General features: G+C 43.4%; 1 protein-coding gene across 1 annotated transcript in view; it reads left to right on the forward strand.

Moving 5' to 3' along the window:
- Positions 1-19,763, forward strand: part of YIPF2 (Yip1 domain family member 2) — a 72,428-nt gene extending 52,665 nt beyond the window's left edge. The window contains exons 3-10 of the mRNA XM_078684996.1: positions 167-306; positions 1,085-1,165; positions 3,182-3,269; positions 4,567-4,683; positions 6,523-6,689; positions 8,584-8,766; positions 16,083-16,223; positions 18,917-19,763. Of these exons, the coding sequence (XP_078541122.1) occupies positions 167-306; positions 1,085-1,165; positions 3,182-3,269; positions 4,567-4,683; positions 6,523-6,689; positions 8,584-8,766; positions 16,083-16,181 (875 nt within the window). The 3' untranslated portion in view covers positions 16,182-16,223; positions 18,917-19,763. The remainder of the gene's footprint in view (positions 1-166; positions 307-1,084; positions 1,166-3,181; positions 3,270-4,566; positions 4,684-6,522; positions 6,690-8,583; positions 8,767-16,082; positions 16,224-18,916) is intronic.
- Positions 19,764-20,343: the final 580 nt, after the last annotated feature.

A 20,343-nucleotide genomic window follows, 5' to 3' on the forward strand; every position in this document is an offset into this window, starting at 1 on the left:
CTGGCATGGATGGTGGTCTTCGAATTAGATTCTATGAGCCACAAAAAGAACGTCCGAGACGATTACTTCTTCTTAATGTGTGCCTGTTATTCAGACAAGTACAGGGGGGTCTTAGCCCTCATCCAATCTTTCACTCTGTGAGATTCTTGCCTTTCATCACTTTTAGAATTTGAAGAAGCTGCAGATTTGTTGGCCAAAAACCCTGAGGCAACAACCAGGAGCCTTGGCTACAATCAGAACCATGCAACACTTGATGTGGGCCCTGAGGAAGATCAAGAGCCAGAGGGCGAGTCGGACCAAGCAGAGGTGAGACGAGGCAAAATCTTTCAGGAGCACTAGGGAGGAGTCTGGAGAGCAGCTCTCTGCCCCAACATTAACGGCCTTGGGCCAGTGTGTGATATCCTTCATAACTGATTGCGTCAGTTGTGCTGCAGTGACACCCAGTGTGTAGTTTTTCTATGTAACTGGCTAATGTCCCTGGTCTAGTGCAACAGTGATACCTAGTGGACCGCCACCATCTGACATTTCAGGATGGATTAGAGTGTGGACACCGCAGCCTGAGTGACACCCCCTGCATCCCATTTTCCTGAGGTTCTAGAGAGGGCATATAGACACACTTGCAATCAATCGTAAGACCCAGCAGTTAACCATCGTCATAAACTGAGGTTTTAGTAGTGCCATACATACAATGGTGCTCAGGGGGTCACTCAGTATCTCATTGTCTGAGTTTGTAGACTGAGCAAGCAGGCACTAGCACAGCCGTGACATCCAGTGGCCAACTAGAGGGTGGAGTCCTAGCATGTGCAGACATTGGAATGCGAGTAATAACCAGACAGTCAGAGTGTGTATGTAGCATATAGACACCATTGTAACAGTAATACGTAAAGGCCAGAGTATCAGAAGCACAATTATTTTGTGATTAATAGTACGGAGGTGTCTCATGCAGATTTAGGTATCTGGGATGAGGTGCCGTCTCCCTAGAGGTGTGCTTTCTGTTAGGTGTTCATAAATGTCGACTCTCAGTACATCAGAAATTCTACCATCTTGGTCTTACACTGACTGAGACATATTGCACTCCTTGCAGCTGCTGGGTGGACCGAAGAAACCGACGAGCTTTTGGACCTTTGAATACTACCAAGGATTCTTCGACATCAACACTATGCAGGTGATGTAGCCTTTAGCAAAGATTTAACTACCTTTCCCTGTTTAATAGTAGGTTGCTCTAAGGTATTGGCTTGAACGGAACAAAAAAAAAAAAGGGCAGCAGTGTTTCTGGAATCTAGTCTCTGCGTGGCCCTGAAAGAGATCATTGTGGAAATAAACAGGTAGCATAGACATCCATGGGTCAAGCACAGTATTTAATTAGCTGAGATCCTGAAAGGAGTATATAGACATGGATGCAGCAATGACAGACACACTGTGTGGCCAGCGTATCACACTGGCGGAGTTCCTGGAGAAGCAAAGGCAAGTCTGCAGTCCTTTCTTGTGATGACTCGGAGTACAGCATTAGATAAGGTTTATTCACCCCCCCCCCCCCCCCCCAAAAAAAAAGTAAGTGGTTAATGACAGTCTAGGGTAGCTTATTGGAAGTGTGGCCATTTCATCATATTTGCTTCCCTTTTGTTCAGCAACTCGTTCATTAATACCCAGAGCAGCACTCAGTCGCCTCTTAGGTGCGAACGGCAACCCTTTCCACATGCCCCTTGCCTTGCACTTTTCATGGGCGGCACAAGACCATTGAAAGGAAATGTGGTATCCTGGGGTAACAAAATAGAGAAGTTCCCTCCTTTGAGTGTAAAAGCACCCATATGATCTTTTGTAATGCAAGTGTAATATGTTTTTATTAATCCTCTACAGAAAAGTTAAAAAAATAAAACAGTGTACGCTTAGATAAGCTGCCCACTTCACATATCCAGTGTTCCAGCAAACGTCCACTCTAGATGTATTTTTCAGACCCATGTGTCTGTTGCTTATTGTTCTCCCTGGCAAGTTGGGTTATTCATTAGTCCACATGCTTTGGATCTGGCAGCTGTGAAATTTAAATAATTGAATAGCCAAAGTGATCAGTAAAGTGAACAAGTAAAAATGGTAAAACCTACACTCTTCTACCAGAGTCGTCTGCTTCAAACCCAAAGTTAGAGTATAACACGCTTCTAAAGCAGCACTAAGTATTTAGGTGATCCAAAAAATGACTAATAGATAGGTCTTAAAGACAGCACTACACATTAGACTTCACAGCTCAGTAGAAACATAGTCTAGTTATCCTATGGGTACGGTTGGTCAATGGCATTTTGTGGTCTTTCTGAATTTATCAGTGGCCCATGCCCCTCCCATGGCTTGGCAACTTAATGTAATAAAAATAGGCCCAGGTCTATCACACCTCTCTTCCTATCCTAGCTGCTCAGTATTCATGAATTAATGCCCAGATTATGATAGCAGTCACACTTTACCAATTAGTCTTGCAATGGAACTTCAACTGTTGCCAGCTCTCAACTACTCAGCCATATGAGAATGCACACAGCCAGTTCACAAGAGGTTGAAGAACCGGTTTCAGATCCTGCCAAGTGCTTTCAAGGGTTCCGCACAGATGTTGGCACTCGCAGAGAGCCAGTTGCCTACTTATATTGCAGCAGTGCGGAACCAAGTCAAGTTTAACATGGTAGTGTGTTTTTCTAATTTACATTTGATTCGAGCTTGGGCACAGCCACCATCATTTTTGTGAAACACCAACCAAAACTCTCCTAAATCTTGTAATGGGAAATAAAAAGATGTAGCCATGATTTCATCTCAAGATGCCTAGTGTAAATCAAAGCCAGATACGTATAACAGATGACTGCTGCAGCTGCCTTACATTCTCAATCAGAGGCAACTGAAGTTTGAGAAAAATATGGCTATAAGGAATCTTATAGATAACCTTGTGAAAAAGAAATGCAAATAAGCAGTATCGGAAGTATGTTTACTTTGTTTTCCATATTTTTCTGGGAAAAGAATTTAAGAAATAGTTGAAAAAAAATAATTTTAATGCACAGACATCCCTGGCGACACTTTGCTCCTGCTCAGAGTCACAGGAATTATCCCCAGTTGTCTAAAATGAATCAAGCTGTTGAGTAATGTGTTGCTTTTATAAACCGAAATCGGTAATTCCTCCATTGTATCAATCAGTCTCTTAACTTTCTCACAGGTGCTGGATAGGATTAAGGCATCGGTGATCCCTTGGCCAAGAAAGAACTTTGTTCGACATCATTTGCGGCATAATCCAGATCTCTATGGTGAGTTTGGCAGCAAGAGACATGCCAGTCTGGTCAAGCAAAGCAGAAGTTGCTCAGACACCGATTGCCTGGATCAGAAGTGATAGACTGGGGTAGGGTTAAGATCAGGGAACATCTTCCCCATATCAGTTACCAGATGTTTCAGAACTCTTCCCTACTGAATTCAACCAGGTTCCTTGGGAAAACAGATCAGTAACTCTGCCACCCACCCTAACATGGACTTGATATAAGGTATGAACTACAGCATCAAGGAAACCCATCCTCTCTCAGCAATACCCCTAACCATAAGAGATGCACAGTACTCTAAATGGACACAGTATGCCTGGATTTGTACGGATGGGTACTCTAAACCTCAAACTAATGATAACCAGTGATTGGTCTATAGCAGGTGGAAAAGATGTAGGATCTAGCTGTGGTCAAGCTAGTGGCCGTACTTTGCGTTTTCAGTGGTATGAGACAGTTGATTGGTCCAGTTTTAAGATTTTAACAATTTAATACTATAGGTGATCCTTTCGGAGATTATACAGTAAGATCAGAATATTTCTTTATGGCAAGGGTCCTGAATGCACGAAACCCCCCTGCTTGCAAGATTGCTTGGGGCTGAAATCCAGCAGTGGCCCACGGCAAATAGAGAGTAGCACAAGTAGTTGACACCTAGGGAAAAATGGGGACAAAGTAGAGTTGCTGTGTTAAAATTAGGGAGAGTTCAGGGCCAGGACCTGGAGTTTCACTTCCAAAGTCACATTCAAAAGTCCTGTGTGGCTATGATCTGAAGAGGCTTGGTATTAGTGGAGAACTGGGCAAGAAAATCCTGCAGGCATGCCCAAAGTCTTTTCTACATCAATTTAGCCTTCAAAAGGAAATTTCACAGGATCTTTATCTAGAACCATCTTTCTAATGCATCAACAATGGCCTAGTCCAGGCAGATCCTTAGCGCAGCAGCTAGTTTGAGGAAGATGCCTACCAACCCACCAGACACCTACTCTCTTCTCTGCCTCACTGACTTGCACACATTCCCCGCATCTACAATAGCAAAACTGGAGGTCACTCATTCTCCTGCATTGCACCCAAGAGATGGAACAACGTCCCGCAACACACCAGAGCCTCCTCCTCACTTCTTGAGTTCTGCAGGATGCTGAAGACATAGTTCTTCGTATAAGCACCTTGGGACCACACTCCTGTCCAAGTGCCTGGATACTCTTTCGGGTGATTAGTGCGCTATGCAAACCAACATGGCATACTTGTGTTCACTTCAATTGCTCTTACAAACTAACAGACTCTAATTTCTCCATTAAAGGGCCTTTCTGGATATGTGCCACCTTGGTCTTCACCGTGGCCATTTCTGGCAACCTTGCCAACTTCCTGGAGAAGCATGGTGATGACTCTTATCACTACAGCCCTCAGTTCCACAAAGGTAAGAACGTATATTTCTGCACCTTTGTCTCAATGAAACATTTCTTAAGACAGCAGAGGATGTAGGGTGTCTAGTGCTTCATCTTCCACACTTCTACATGTAAGAAAAGAACATTATGAAAATGAATCCTGTTGAGTGCCGGGTCGTTTCCCCTCACCTTCTCTATCCTCTACCATATCCAATCCATGCTTCAGCTAGTTCAGTTTAGTGCATCATCACTTGTCAAGAAACTGCCTTCCAAAACCTTTCCTAACACTGGAAATGAAGCAAACTGTCAGATGGGGTGACACTCCTATCCTGAAATAGGGTCTAAGAGAGGCTATGTGTCTTCTGTTCAGTAAGATGCCACTCTTATTGCAGGGCATTTCAAAATTCAGAAGTGTGTCCTTTAGTTCCGGTAATATGATACTCTTCATGTAAAGGTGCTTTCCACACTGGTTATGTTTCTTGATTTTGGCCAGTCAACATTAGTTTTCAAAGTTTGTGCCTAACATTCTACATCTCTGGCAAGATGATACCCCTCTTCTTAAATGTTTCTGAGAATGGCCAACCATCCTGGTTAAAGAATCTGACATCTTTGAGTCCTGGTAAGAATGCAATCCTATCCTAAGGTGTTTCTACCAGGCATTGTCGGTCCCTGGATATCCAGCTCTGAGATGTGCCCTCATGAGTGCATCATAAGAGGTGTTTCCCTTCCCCCTGAAAGGACCACTGCTTACCTACAAATCCGACTGTATATGAAGGGGACCTGAACATCAGTGAAACCAAGGGAGCTCACATGCGACCAGGGCAATAATCAGTAAGATGTCCTCATGATACAGTGCGAGTCTATGTTCTTGGTCATCCGCCAGACCACTGCCATACTCTTTCCAAGTGAACGAGTAAGGCAGGAACTGAAACATGTTCAGTTCAAAGCCTAAATACTTAAGCCGCCAAAACAGTATAGCAGGAGCAGGTCTAAGTCAACATGCACAGTTTTAGCACTTCGTATCTTGTACTGAAGAAGTTGCTGAGACAAAGTCTTTCTGTGGCTGTGCTCTTTTATAGGCCTTCCCGGATTACTAGTTAATGTCAGGTGTACTGTGTGGTTGTGAGAGAGGGGTCCCTACCGGAGTGACCTGCAGTAGATAAAGCTTGTCAGCAGGTTGTTCCTCCTTGCTTTGCATTATTTCCTAAAGCCACTTGCTGTGTGGACTGTCACACCCCCCCCAATGGCCTTATTCTCTATGCTTTCTTTCCTGCTGCTGCAATTTCACGATGTCACCTCTTTTCCTGTAGCCCAGCTACAAGGGAATGTGTTGTTTGCTCTGAAGTGTGGGGTTTAGTGGTAGAATGCGTGCAAGAGCACTGAAACTCCTATCCTAAGTTATTTGAGACAGATCAAACACCCATCATCCCTGGTAGGATGATACAGCTATAAGTTATTTCTGCAACTTGCCAATTATCCTTCTTAGTTCCATGGTAAGGCGACACTCTTGTGCAAGGGTGTTTCATACTGGCCCCTCATTAAATAGATGGACTCCTATCAAAAGATGTTCCTAAAACTGGCTATACGTTGTTCATCCTTTGTAAAATGCCCCTATTATTTAAAGGTGCTTCCAGGATGGGCTGTGGCAGGATGACCATTCCACTCCTAATGTGTTTGTAAGATTAACCAATCGATTGCAACTGTCTTTTAGGACACTATTGTTCTAATGTGTTCATAAGACTAGCTAAAATGTCCTTCATTCACAGCAACGAGGCATGGCCATGCCTAATTAAAAATCTGGATGGCTGATGCTTCTTCATGACCGCTACCAAATAAAATATGTTTAATTCTCCTTTGTCCCCCTCTCCTAGTGTCCATTGCAGGAATAGTCATCTACAGCTATGCTTGGCTGGTGCCCCTGGGACTATGGGGCTTCCTGAAATGGAGGCAGGGGTATAGCGCAGGAGTGGACACCTACAGTTTCTTGGAGACCGTGTGTGTGTACGGCTATTCGCTCTTTGTGTACATCCCAACTGCGGTAAGTTACCAGAGGTCACTGCTTTGTCTTTATATGCAGGTGAGAAGGCAGTGAGCTCATTTGCTGTCCGTGGCTTTTTATTTTTACTCGTGTACAGGGCACAACTATCACTATGATGGCCGAAGAGCAATCAGCAGATTTAAAGTTAAACCTCCTGTGATTCTGGGCAAATCACTTAATCTCCCCGTGCCTAAAATGAATGCGTGTCCTCATGTAACGTAACTGGTGCTATGTAAAGCGCTCTGATACCTGATTCAGTTCGGGTTTAGTTCGCGCTATATAAAACTCTGCAAAAAAAAAAAAGTGTCTTCATTTGGGGTAATTATTGGCATGAGCTATGTGCCCGATCTGCCTTCTTAGGGTGCATGTGTTCTCTCCCTTGATGATTAATAATTAGCCTGTGCTCAACTGGGAAAGACATACGTACAATCTTTAACCTCAGAAGTGCTTATTTTCACTCAGACTAGAAGTCCTGAATAGCTGTACCCAAGAGCCGAGGTCTGAAATAATTTGAAGCTATTTATTGCTTTCTCAGTAGCGAATGTTTCAGGCAATTTTTAACATGCCTTATTGGAGAATTGTGGGAAAGGGTAGGAGACTGGACAAGCATTAATCAGCCATGGAGGACAGAAGCCAGTGTCAAAGAGGGCATGAAAAAACATGTTTTAGTGTCCGATCAAAATTTCTGCCAAGGATGTAATGGAACTGAATTCCATGATTTAGCAGTTTGCACGATGATTTCCCGTCTAGTTGTAGGTCTCGAGGCTGGGGATGTCAATCTTTGATTTAGATCGGACGCTCCTGCTCTGCTCATACATACACAATGTATTGTAGAGAAAGCAAGGGCAGTTCACACTGATGAGTTTGTGTGTTTTGCAAGGAGCTTAGGAAGAGATTGGCCTGGGATTTAGAAGTCCGTGTAGATCCTGTAGAGCCGGAGAGAGGTTTCCATGAACGCAAGTGCAGCCTTTGTCTGTGCAGTGTTATGCCACAACTCCAAGGTATAGTGTTTACAAGTCCTGGGAAATCGGAGAAAAGGGAAACTCGTGCATATTTGTCATGAGCATATGGAGAGGGGATGTTTAACCAGCTGTGCCAGCCCGAAATAGATTAGTATCCAGGACAGTTCACAATTATTTAGTATTTTTTTCTGCATATAGGTACTGGAGAGTCAGCTAGGCTTGTGTTCATAAAAATAAAATAAAGTGTCATTCTACCAGGAATCCCGTAAAGCACAATAAGGTAGGAGAAGGAATAAGGAGAAATTCACTTTATTAAAAGGAAGTTATTGTTATTTATCCTTATCATGGGGACATTGTATTATCAAATAACATACAATTTGACTACCCAAGTGTGTACGCACTGCACCCAACTGGTAAAATTCCCAACCCAATGACATAAATGTGCATTTTACGATGAAATCTGCAACTGTAACCGCTCCCCTATCACATTCCCTGCTAATTACTTCACAAATTGAATCAGTGGCGACATCACATTTTGTACCACCATTGACATTATCAAGTGTAAAGGTCCGAGGATATGGGAACATGTTGGACCCACTAGGAGGAATATGGGAGAGCGAATTGGAAAGTTGAAAGAAGCCTGGTTAAAGCACAGAGGCTCTGGCTTCCTTTGTTAAAGCTTTGTTCACAGACATTGAGAGCGTATAAGCCAGCAAGTGGTGTTACTGGAGTAAAATAGGATGCTTACGTTCACATTTGTGCTCGAAAGATTTTAATTCAGTTTAAAAAACAAACATCCTAAATAATTATTACTTTTCCACAGGAAGATATACATTGTATAGCAGATCCACAGAGCTCCTATGAGCAATACATTTATGCGCTAAAGATTTTGAGTGGTTAAAATACTGTTTTTATCTGCTTCTGTTACTCAGCTCCTGTGTCTGATCCAGACCCCCTGGTTACAGTGGACACTCATCTTGTGTGCTACACTTATTTCCGGCTCTGTCCTTGTGCTAACCTTCTGGCCCAACATCCAAGGCGACACCAAGTTGGTGGCAATCTCCACCATAGCCAGTCTGGTAGTGCTGCACATCCTTCTCGCCATCAGTTGCAAGGTATGTTGGTTGAACATCACACCTCCATGAGAGTATCATGAGCCCAACTGAGAGAATTTGAGCAAGTCTTGTTGAACACGCATTGTCAATGACTGGGCTATTAAAGGCCTTTTCCCTTTTGTTTCTCATTGTCCTGATGATCGCTTTAAGGCAATCCTGCCATCTAGTTATCATATTCAAAACCTTTACAATTCTACATACATTTGCAAAGACACCAAAAAAGTGTTGCCGTAGTAGACATTCTGAACAATTGTCCAACACCAACTTGAAAGGAGAGGATGGGAACGTTACACCTTCTTTACAAACTAAAACAGTAAATCTCCAGAGAAAATGAAGTTGCAGCTGTAACTTTAGAGTGATATTGTCCTCTAGTGTGGAGAAGATTTTAAGTTGGGACATGGCACAAATACTTTTTTTTAAAATTCTGAAACAATCCTCTCTGGATTCCTCAGTTAGAGGCATGAAACGAGTATCTTAAGACAACCAGGCAGCTAAATCCAAAATGCTCATACGTTTTATTTCTTAAAAGAAACACAGCCTTGTCCGAAAGTGGATCAGTTTGGCGCTAAGCTGATAAATCAGTAAAGTTTACTGTCCTGCAAAGTGTCACACAAACACACATCTGATCAGAGTAACACATATTTGAATTGTTCCCATGGAGTATGGAATGCTTTCCTGTTTTTATAGAACATAACTCTGCCATGGTGAAGCTTCTAGGAGGTTCGAAATGTGCTTGAAGCAGTACATATGCTGGGCAGCAGGAGTTTTCTGCATCTGAGAGATTTTCCGAGGCCTCCTTTTGAGCATTTTGCTCTGCTTCTGATTTTCAAGTATTTTAACTTCTGAATTTCACAAGCAAAGATTATATTGTTACTCAAATGGGAATTTACCTTAAAAAAATGAAAGAGGAGGCATATGGCAAAACAAGAACTGGTGCCATTTCCACGCTTGCGGTCACTGCAGCCCACTTAGGGGTGGTTTTACTCAGTTTGTGGGGTCCCCATTTAGTGGCGTTTTTCTGGGCTTGCTCTATGTTTTGGCCCTTCTTACTAGGCCATTGCATGTGCCTGTGGTGGCCAGCCCCTCTCCGGTTCTGGGACTCTTCCCCATGTGGCCGATGGGGGCACTTCCTTGGGGTGGTGTATCATTTGCTGGGTTTGGCGAGTTCTTGTTCTTAGCAAACTGGATTGACATTTTCAGTTTGGTTATTAGTCCAGTCCCAAGATATTAGTCGGGAAGAAGGAAAAGTACAACAACTGTTCCTTCACCCTTTTTACCCCCCATCTCCAGCTTGAGGGGTTTGGTAAACGGGATCCCTGCCACCATGCCAAAGACCCCTTGTATGGTTGCAGTGCTCTTTGATAGGGGGACTGCCTACTCCCGTAGGCATGACTTAGTCGCCCCCGTGTCTAGTAGAAAATGGTAAGGTGTTCTGTTTATGAGCATCAAAGTCAAAGTCAAAAGATACTTTATTCGGTTTAAATCACAAAAACCATAAAAGTGTACAAGCATTAAAAAGGTCCACAAGTCACCAGACTGCATAATATGTAATAAAATACAACATAAGTAAAAAACGGGAAGTACCCAATAAGATATGCAGTTCATGGTGCCAAGAGTTTAAAAACAACAGCATAAACATTGATCACCCATCTGAAGAATTCATACAGTGATTAACATTTATAGAAAATCAGCCTGGACCAGGCGATCTTTTTGCCAAGTCTCACTGCTATGGTTAAAAATTTTGCCACGTTAAGGATTTCCCATATTTCTGTCAAACGTTGAAGGTACATCAAAGCTGGCTTCACTTGCCTGAAGCCTTTTCCTTTTAACAATGGTATAATACATTTTGATCTAATGCCCTTGAAGTGGTCACAGAAAAACAAAAAGTGTGCGGTGTCCATAATTGAACAACCGTCACATTTACATAAGTCTAAGTCCGTGCTCCTGGTCCAGGCAGGGCGGCCAGAAATTAGAAGGTGGATTTTGTTCAAACGAAACCTTGTCAGCAGGTACCTGTGATTGGCATCATTTACAACTTTAAGGTACAGTTCCGGTTCAGAGCCGGAGGAAACAATCAGCTGATGGGTCCTGACAGAGGGCTTTGACAGCTCCCTGCCTTCTCGTTTATGAGCATCATTACCACTGGGTCCTCCTAAGAGCAGCCTGGGGCAGACAGTAGTGTGTGTGCGTCTTTGGATGTCCTATCGGTTTTTGGTGGCGTGACTAGTCCTGCATCCTCACACTCGCTGTTTGATCCTGGGGGTCTGGTGTCCTCTTCCTTGCACTTGCTAGTCATGTTACTGTTTAGATCCACTTTGAGGTTCCTGATCGCTCGTGGAGTGTATGTTTTGGTGGCTAAATGCAGCGGGGGTTAGAGCTTTGGAAGATTCTAGCACCAAACTGGGGTGAGGCTGAAGTCTCTTGGGTTAGCCAGTTGGGCAATCTCCCAACCCTAGATCTAGTGGCTCGCTACCCAGTGGGGAGGGACCCTCAGGCCCCTTGTCAGGCGAGCTGGTGTAACCTAGTGTAGGAACAGCTAGGATGGCTGGCATCAGAGACGTGTTGGTGCATGGTGGGGGAGGTGCATACTCCTTGCTTGCGGATTCTGGGACAGACTTGTAGGTCGAGCCACCTTGAAGATGGCCCATAGTTCCAACAGTGCCTTTCTTTTAGTCTTTTTCTGTCCTATGTATTTTGTCTGAATGTGCACCCTCGTGTGTTCCATTATGTTTGTGTTAAAGGTTCCCCCCTCTGGCCAGACGAACCCATGCGTCTTAGTATGTTAATGCAATTCAAGGAAAAATGGATCTAGCTTTTTAGCCTGCGTGGGTAATCTAGTTTGGATATGGTTCAAAGGTGACTCCGTGATGGGTTGGGAACGTTTCAAGGAACTTAGTGCACTTCTAACTTCTCAAGGCTTTTTAGATAATGCTAAATCTAACTCTGATCATGGGTAAAATATGTACAAGGGATTATGCCAGCGATAACTACTTTACTACGAGCGCAGCTTTAGGACAAAGATACAGCAAACACATTTTCACAATGCATAAAATAAACACATATGAAGGGTAACAACCTGTAAGAAAGTGCAGTGATTAATTCAAAACATTGTGAATTGTACTTTTAGCAGCGGATTAGCAAATATGAAAAGTGTCAATTTCTTCATACGGACATAAAAACGTTAACAAGACATAACATTCAACATGAAACAGTTGCGATAATTTATCAGCACCACAACATCAAGAAAAAATGCTTCAATTGAAAACCAAAATGAAATTAGAAGAGGAAAAAAATGAAAGAGAAAAAAATTATGACTGTCTAAAAAACCTAGCAAGTGCTGCTCAATGACAAGGGGAGACTCTGCATGTAACTAAGTGAGCCCAAATATTTGTCAATATTGGCTCTGTAACCCCGTTCCGAGTCCCGGGAAAATATTTTAAAAATATAGAAGCGGTTGTCTCAGGCCTGCTCAGGGGAAATAAACCTGCGCATATTTCAAGGGGTAAACTGATCTGGGGCTGGTATGATGGTGGTATAGCCCTCCCTGATATTCAGTTGTACTATTGGGCAGCCCAACTGAAAATAATTAATCAGTGGTTACACACATCTAAGACAGAACCAGCGTTCCAGGCTGGCCGGTATGAACTGGGTGAGGCTGGAGTTCTCTCCGCATTAAATGATAGGGGCGGCACTTCCTCCTTTTTGGGACCGACGGCGCATACAATTAGCATCTGGTATGCGGCACAGACCCGTCTTAAATGCAAAGATACTGTCACTCAAATGACCCCCCCCTCTGGTCAGCGCGGCAACTGGGTAAACTTCGCAATAGCAAGGGATTCAGGGCTTGGGACCTAATAGGCATCTCCACGGTGGGAGATTTGTGGAAGCAGGGCGAGGTAGTGTCCTTTAACCAACTTCAGACCCAATACGAGTTAGCACCCACTGAGAAGTTCAGATATATACAGATCAAACATGCCCTGGAATCGAGGTACCCGAGGCCACTCCTTTAGACGACAGATTGCTTACTGAGCATATGCCCAAGAAGGCGACCTCATTTACTTATCGTAAATTAGTAAACAACACACCTGACCCAACATTAAAATTAAAGCTCAAATGGTCCACTGATTTGGGGGAATTCGACGAGGCGGACTGGCAGACAGCGCTGTCTTCTCCGTGGGAGGTGGCTATACCCTCCAGACTCCGACTGGTTCAGCTAAAGATATTACACCGTGTATATTATACGAAGGTCACCCTTTACACCATAGGGAGTGCCACACACCACTTTTGCCTTAGGGGTTGCGGGGAGGAGGGAACATATTTTCACACTATATGGCAATGCCCCAGGATTGCAGCGTACTTGGCCAAAATCATGAGAACGGTATCTCAGGTGGTCGAGGTGTCGGTTGTCCCGGAGCCCAGGTGTTGCCTCCTGAACCTATGGGAGCCGAATGATCTCACCCACCCCACTCAGGATTGGGTGACGCTGGGTGTAATGTATGCTAAACGGAATATAGCCAAATATTGGAGATCCGAGGAGGTACAGACGCTTAAAGACTGGTGCATGGATCTAGATGCAGCAATGCTGGCAGAGAGAGTGGTTTATCTACACCGTGGATGTCCCCGGAAATGGGAGAAAATTTGGGGAGCCTGGAATTAATACAGAGGTTACTTATATGAACCACCAGCGCTAAATGGGGAAAGTGAATCTAAGTAGGGGGAGGGAGGGAGGGACCCCAGGGAAGTATCAATGATAAGGAGTCTCTTACCGCTGATTTTGCTAATGAGTATAAAGCTGCAAATGTCAAATGTAACCTGTGCAATCCAATGTATGTGCCCTTTGATTATCATGTGCCCTGCATTATTTTCAATAAAAACATTATTAAAACAAATAAATATATTGGCTCTGTAACAAAGATAGCAACAATTTAAATGGAGAAGAAGCAACTCGACAACTACATGCCCTCTTTGGCCAAGCACAAGCTGCACTCCACTCTCCAAGATCCTGATTTTCCCTAATGTCCAAATTACGCCCTATGTAACACCTAGGGGCCTGCATACTGCCTGTGTCATGCCCAGTGGTCCAAGCAAATTAAAACTCTCACTTCTTTCATATACTACCAGTGCTAAGAAACCAATAGCACAAAAAAAAATCATTTAGATAAAAAAATCAAGATTGAGATGCTGGCTCTAAATCACACCCAGAGAATAGGAGTACAGTCTGTGTCATGCCCAGTGGTCCAAGCAGTTAGGCCCCACCTCTGTATCACACCCAGAGATCAAACTTACCCTCTGTATCTCTCCAAGAGGTCCGGGTATCATACCCAGAGACAAGCGTACCCTCTTGTCACGCCCAGCGGTCCAAGCGACTAAACAACCCTCACCTTTTCTAGTGTGCTAACTATCTGAGAAAGGTGACTTCTGCGGGAATGCCTCCGAGGCGGTCATGTGACTACTCAGCTCGAACACATAAAATAGGCAATATGTCAGATTGCGGTTAGTGGCAAGTTGCTCATGTTAGATTTTTACACTTCTTCCTAGTTTGCCATACGCCAAATGCCGGTACTAAGGATCAGATGTAGTCTCTTACCCACTGACGGCGGCTTCAGGACAGAGCTCCACCCTGCGGATTCAGCAGAACTTCCAATCAGTTGCGGCTTCTGCTCGCCGTTCTTGCTGCGCAGATGTGAATCCGTATTGGGCTGGGTCCTGTTTCTTCAGCTGCAGTTGGGTTTGACAAACCAATCTTTCCTATCTGGCTTGCCAAAATGTTACTCTAATATAAATTTACCTTGAAAAAAATAAAAGAACAGGGGCCAGATGCAGGTAACTTCAATTTACCGACTCATAAATACCGAATTTTACCGATTCGGTATTTATGAATCGGTAAATATGAAGGAGGGAGATGTAGGCAATTTTTAAATTTGAATTACCGAATCGGTAACATTCGATATTTAATCGGTATTTCCCATTGATTCCTATGGGCTGTGAAGCCCATAGGAATCAATAGGAAATACCGATTCGGTATTTACCGAATCGGTAAATACCGAATGTTGCAAGGGTGCAAGGGGTGTCACTTTGACACCCTCTGGCACCCCAAGTAAAGGCATGTGTGACATGTGGCACACATACATGCCCTAAGGGCATGTCTGTGTTTCACATTGCACAGTGTGCATGGACAGATGTGCATGCACACCTGGATTCGGTATTTTACCACACAATAGGATTGTGTGGTAAAATACAGACTCTTAAGGGCCTGTGGCACTCTCAGGAGTGTCACCTACATTTGGATTTACCGAATCGGTAAAATTACCGATTCTGTAAAATAATGGCCCCTACATCTGAAAACCCAAATACTGGACGGTAACGGCCGAATTCGGCCGTTACCGACCGGTATTACGGCTCCTACATCTGGCCCCAGGTATTGGGCAAAACAGGAACAGTTGGTTTAAATAAACGCAGCGGCCGGTTGAACAGGCAAAAGAGTCTGGGTCTGAAATCTAGTCATTTGATAAGAAGCGCAGGTGGGTCTTGACCTTGCTTGAACACAACGTGGGATCAAAGAATGTGTGTCCAGATGTCCGGCATGGGGAGCGTGTGATCATTGCGTGTAGTGTGCATGCTGTGTTCTGTTTGACTGAGTGTTTTTAACTTAGTTTGGCATCTGAATTTATGGTGTTTTGGGAATGCGCGCTCCTCTGGCCAAACGTGTTTTATTGGGGCAAATATCCTAAGACCATTGTGGTGGGAACAATCTGGGTTTCTCTGTTTGCATGTTTGCCTAAGGGTTACGGGTCACGCTACCTGTGATCAGTCAAATCAGTTGCATCAGGCCTAGTTCGTAGGGCCTACCTGACCGCGTATTTCTGACTCAGGCTGATGAGAATGTCATATAGGGTGGATTCAGCAACCGCGATGCAAGTTCGTTGTTATACACACATATGTCATGGCATACATCGTATTTTTCAATATTAAAAATATGTAAAACTGTTGCCTAAAAAAGTAAGAAATAACACTGTCATTCCAATGTAGAGTATCAACAGGAGTTGAAAATGCAACAAAAATCACTCACTTGCAAATATTGTGCAAGCTTTTGGTTGCTTTGTGTGAGAATGCTGTAATTGTTCCTTTGAATACCAGTGTGTTATTAGACACATAAGTACTTTACATGATAATGCATATGCAATCTTTCATATGTATCATTGTGACATGCCCAAGTGAGTGGGGCCACAGGGTTGTAGTGTGCTTAGCAGGGAGTAAAATTCAGTGGTTAGGGTCCAAGCATGTCCCTAAGTTGCTTTTTTTGGTTTAATTTCCAGCTCTACTTCTTTGAAGTGCCTCCACATAGCTCCAAGGTACCCGATGCCACCACCACAGTAGCATCCTCAACGAAAGCCTTGACGCAGTCTAAGAACTAGAATGGACACCACCTGCATGCCTCCCCATAACTGATAGAAAAGGTAAGATGGGCAAGGAAATGTGACAGGCCGTTCATCCAAGCAAAATAGGGAAAAGCACAAATTGATTAGCATCATAAGAGGCCACAAATGAGTTTACAGGGTATAGCTTTCATGGGATAAGGTGTAAGAGAAATGAGGATCCCAGAGCCCTTCTAACACCCAAAACCTCCATTGAGGAAACTGAAAACGGTGCTGACAGATTGGCGTGGCCCAAGGGGCAGGTGGTATATGGTGTATCTATCACGCTGGGCCATCTTCACTCATGCAGCATAGAACTCTTACCAATAACCGAAATGCTGGTAAGGTGTCTGACATAACTTGGGCCCAGATGTAGGTAATAGCAATTTACCGAATGGTAAATACCGAATTTTACCGATTCGGTATTTACAATTCGGTAATTGCTATGTAGGTAAATAATTCGGTAAAAATACCGAATCTGTAAGATTCGGTAATTACCGATTCGGTATTTGCCATTGATTCCTATGGGCCTTGAAGCCCATAGGATTCAATAGCAAATACCGATTCGGTAATTACCGAATCGGTAAAATTACCGATTTTACAAGGGGGACAGGGTGTCACTTTGACACCCTGTTGCACCCCTGTTTCGGGCTTGTGTGCCATGTGACACACATACATGCCCTTAGGGCATGTCTGTGTTCCACATGGCACAGGTGTACATGCACAGATGTGCATGTACACTGGAATTCGTTATTTACCATGGAATAGTATTCCATGGTAAATAACGATTCGGTAAGGGCCTGTGGCACTGATTACAGTGCCACCTACATATTGATTTACAGAATCTGTAAATATACCGATTCTGTAAATAATATGCCCCCTACATGTCAATTCCCAAATACCGGTCGGTAACGGCCGAAATCGGCCGTTACGGACCGGTAATTGGCGAGCTACATCTGGCCCTTAGTTACCTAATTTAGAGTTTCACATTTGTGCAGATGGCGTGCTACACATCTGGAAATCTCCATACTGAGCTTCCTAAGCCTCTTCTATCCACATATTTTATTTTTAAATGAAAACTATCATTAGAAAATCTTCACTGTCGTACATATATGGTCTTTGTGGCCATGCTGTTCTTTGTGGCCATGCTGAACTCAATAATTGCAGAAACCTCTTTTGGAGTTGTACATCAATGTATCACTGGAGCTTTAATGTAAAAAGGGAGTCGCTGTCCCTGTTTTAGAGGCAGAAGAAGGAAAAGGAAAGAGACACAGAAAAGTACTCTAGTCGTGTGCTACTCTATCTATGGGGACAGTGTGTCCTCATCTTAATGCCATCTCACATCCCAAAAGATGTCATGCTTCATCATTGGGCTTTTGCTCCTCGTCGGGCCGGCGCTGCAATGCCCTACGGGTCCCCCTAAGGGTCTCTTTATCGGAGATCTTTTGATGAAGCCGTATGGGTGCGTGGGTGTAAGTGGCAGTGAAGTCCTAGATGGTGTGTTAAAAAAATGGCTGGAGGGAGAGTGAATAATTGTGGACACACCGTCCCCCATAGATAGAGTAGCACACAACTAGAGTGCTTTTCTGTGTCTCTTTCCTTTTCCTTCTTCTGCCTCTAAAACAGGAACAGCGACTCCCTTTAGGCATTAATTTAACTTCAGGAGCTCGAGTCACTGGACCTAATAACTAGCTCCTAGTGTCCCCCATCTTCATAAATAGAATCACTGGAGCTTTATACATTGGCCAAGAATTTAAATGTGTTGTAGGCTTTGTGAAAGAACAGCTGGGTGGGAATTTAGTAAATTCGACATAGCTAAACAAGATTTTTAACTCTCATGTGTCCCTCTCAAAAGGGAACGTTTTACAAAATGAACACCTCGAAATCAGCAATTGTTTACCGGCCCTATAACATGTTTCTGCAGATTTTAGGGGTCATTATAATACCATAGCGTGTCAAAAACTTGTAAAAAGACAAGTCTCCAGTCTTTTGAGTAAGTTATAATGCAAAATGAGGGGAAAGTTACGGGACATGCCATACTGGTCCATGTCAGGGACATCAACTCAACTCCCGTAATAAAGTGGGAACGGATGGAAGTATGGCACTGCATAGACAACAGAACGTGAAGGGGGACAAAGGCCTATCCTGTTCTAGTATCATAAGAATACTCATGCTTTTCAGCATTGGAGAACTGGTCCAGTCAATAACCAACCCCAGCTCTAGTCAAGTGGAAGGGGCAGTCAATATACAGACACATACAACCAATCATGTATGCTACAGAGGATCCAATTGATCAAGATAAGGGATGTGTTTAGGAAGAACCTATTGAAGAGGAAGTTTTTCAGTAGTTTTAGGGAGGCTGGTCAAGAGGCTAGGGTCCGATTTGAGAAAGGATTGAGTTCCAAATTATGGGGGCACTTCCAGAGAATGATTGTTCAGCATCTAACTTTTTCTGAAGGCCAAAATTTCAAGTAGTAGGGAGGCCGTAATGCGGAGTTGTTGGGAACCACCAAAGGGTTTAAATTTCTTAGCAAGGTCCAAAAACATCGGCAGTGGGTCAGCAGTAAACCGGTCATCATTGCACACAGAAGTCTACAACTGTAGAGTAGGCAGCTAAATGAGCGAGCCAATGAATGCCTCTGACACATCTAAAACCTTCTTGCTTCTTCATGATACAACATCTGGTGTTGACTCGACTTTGTGTTTACATTTTCTTTCCCATTTACTGTCTGCAGGTTTTGTTCAAGCCACAACTTATCCTGATAGCACCTGTGCTGCTGGGAAGAGTTCCACGGTGACATTCGCCATTAAAAATCCTTGTCAACAGCAGGCAATCTTGAGTTCCCATCTCACTGGTGAACATTCTCCAAAAAGTTGGTACTGTGCAGTCATTTGCATTCTACAGTCAGGAAAAGTAGCATGTCGATTAACAATCACTCGGACAAACTACCCACTTTCCTTGGAACCAGCTCTAATAATGAAGAAGCGATCAGTTCTTGCCCACGTTCTTTATTTGAAGGACAGCGACCCTTTTGAAATATTTCTTCAACAGACTAGTGATGCGGAGTGAGGACTATTTTCAATCAGTATCTGTTCACAGCAAAGAGGAAAGTGGCGAAATGCAAACTGCAGTTCCACTCGAAGGGAAATTGGAAAGTGCGACCGTCAAAGTGCCCACTAGAAAAAAGTGGCAACTAGAGAAATTAGATCATCAAGCAATGAACCGAAACCGCCTGGAGAGAATATCACTAGCTTGGGAAGACCACTCTTGAAGGAGAAAGGGTTGCACCTGACTTGGCAAAAGAAGGATTCAACAGTTTCACCTTTCACTGCTAGCCCATCACCTGAAGCATTTTCTTACAAAAATTCTAGCGTACTAAAACGCTAATTTCTCGGATAGGACGTTTTAGTTTTAAACTGCAGTGGGATCTATGGCAAATTATATCTTTTAAGGCACAGTTAAGATTGTTTAAAGTGCACTCGTTGAGAACATAAGAATGTTAAAAGTTTTTTTTCTATGCTATAAGTTATAAAGCAAACCATTTATTTCTGTGAATGGTATTAAAATTAATTTTATTTTGACTGCTCGTTATGGAAGAAGATGATCTCAAATGGTACAAATTTTCATTGCAGAGTAAGTCACTCCCAGAGGCAGTGGTGCAAAATATTCTGTAAACATCAATAGTTCAGTCTAAATATAGATATGTATTTATTTCTCAAGTTTGGTGTCTCTCAAGAGACTTTGTCAGAGATATTGGTTTAAGTAATCCACAATTTTAAATGCAGTACTCCTAATCTTTTAGGCCAGATACAGCATTGTAGGAGGAGGTCAGATTTCCCTAACACAGAACAGGAGCAGAAGATTAGCAAGAGTCCAGCAGATGCGGGAGAGGAACAGGATAGGAAAAAGCTATGCAAGCTTCCCTCACACAGAGAACAGCTACAGCATAGGTAATGGCGGAGTAATGTTCCGGAACACAACATGACAGAAGCATTTCCTCAACACAAAAAATAGGTGCATGATAGAAAGCTCCCCTCACACACACAAGAAGCAAGCTTTCATTGTATACAGAGCAAGTACTAGATGAGCAGCAGCAATGCAATCTTCTCTCTCCTTCAAAACAAGAAGAGCATAGGCAGCAACTACACAAGCTTCCAACAC

This window comes from Lissotriton helveticus, chromosome 1_1 (assembly GCF_964261635.1).
Source record: "Lissotriton helveticus chromosome 1_1, aLisHel1.1, whole genome shotgun sequence".
Lineage (NCBI taxonomy): Eukaryota > Metazoa > Chordata > Amphibia > Caudata > Salamandridae > Lissotriton > Lissotriton helveticus.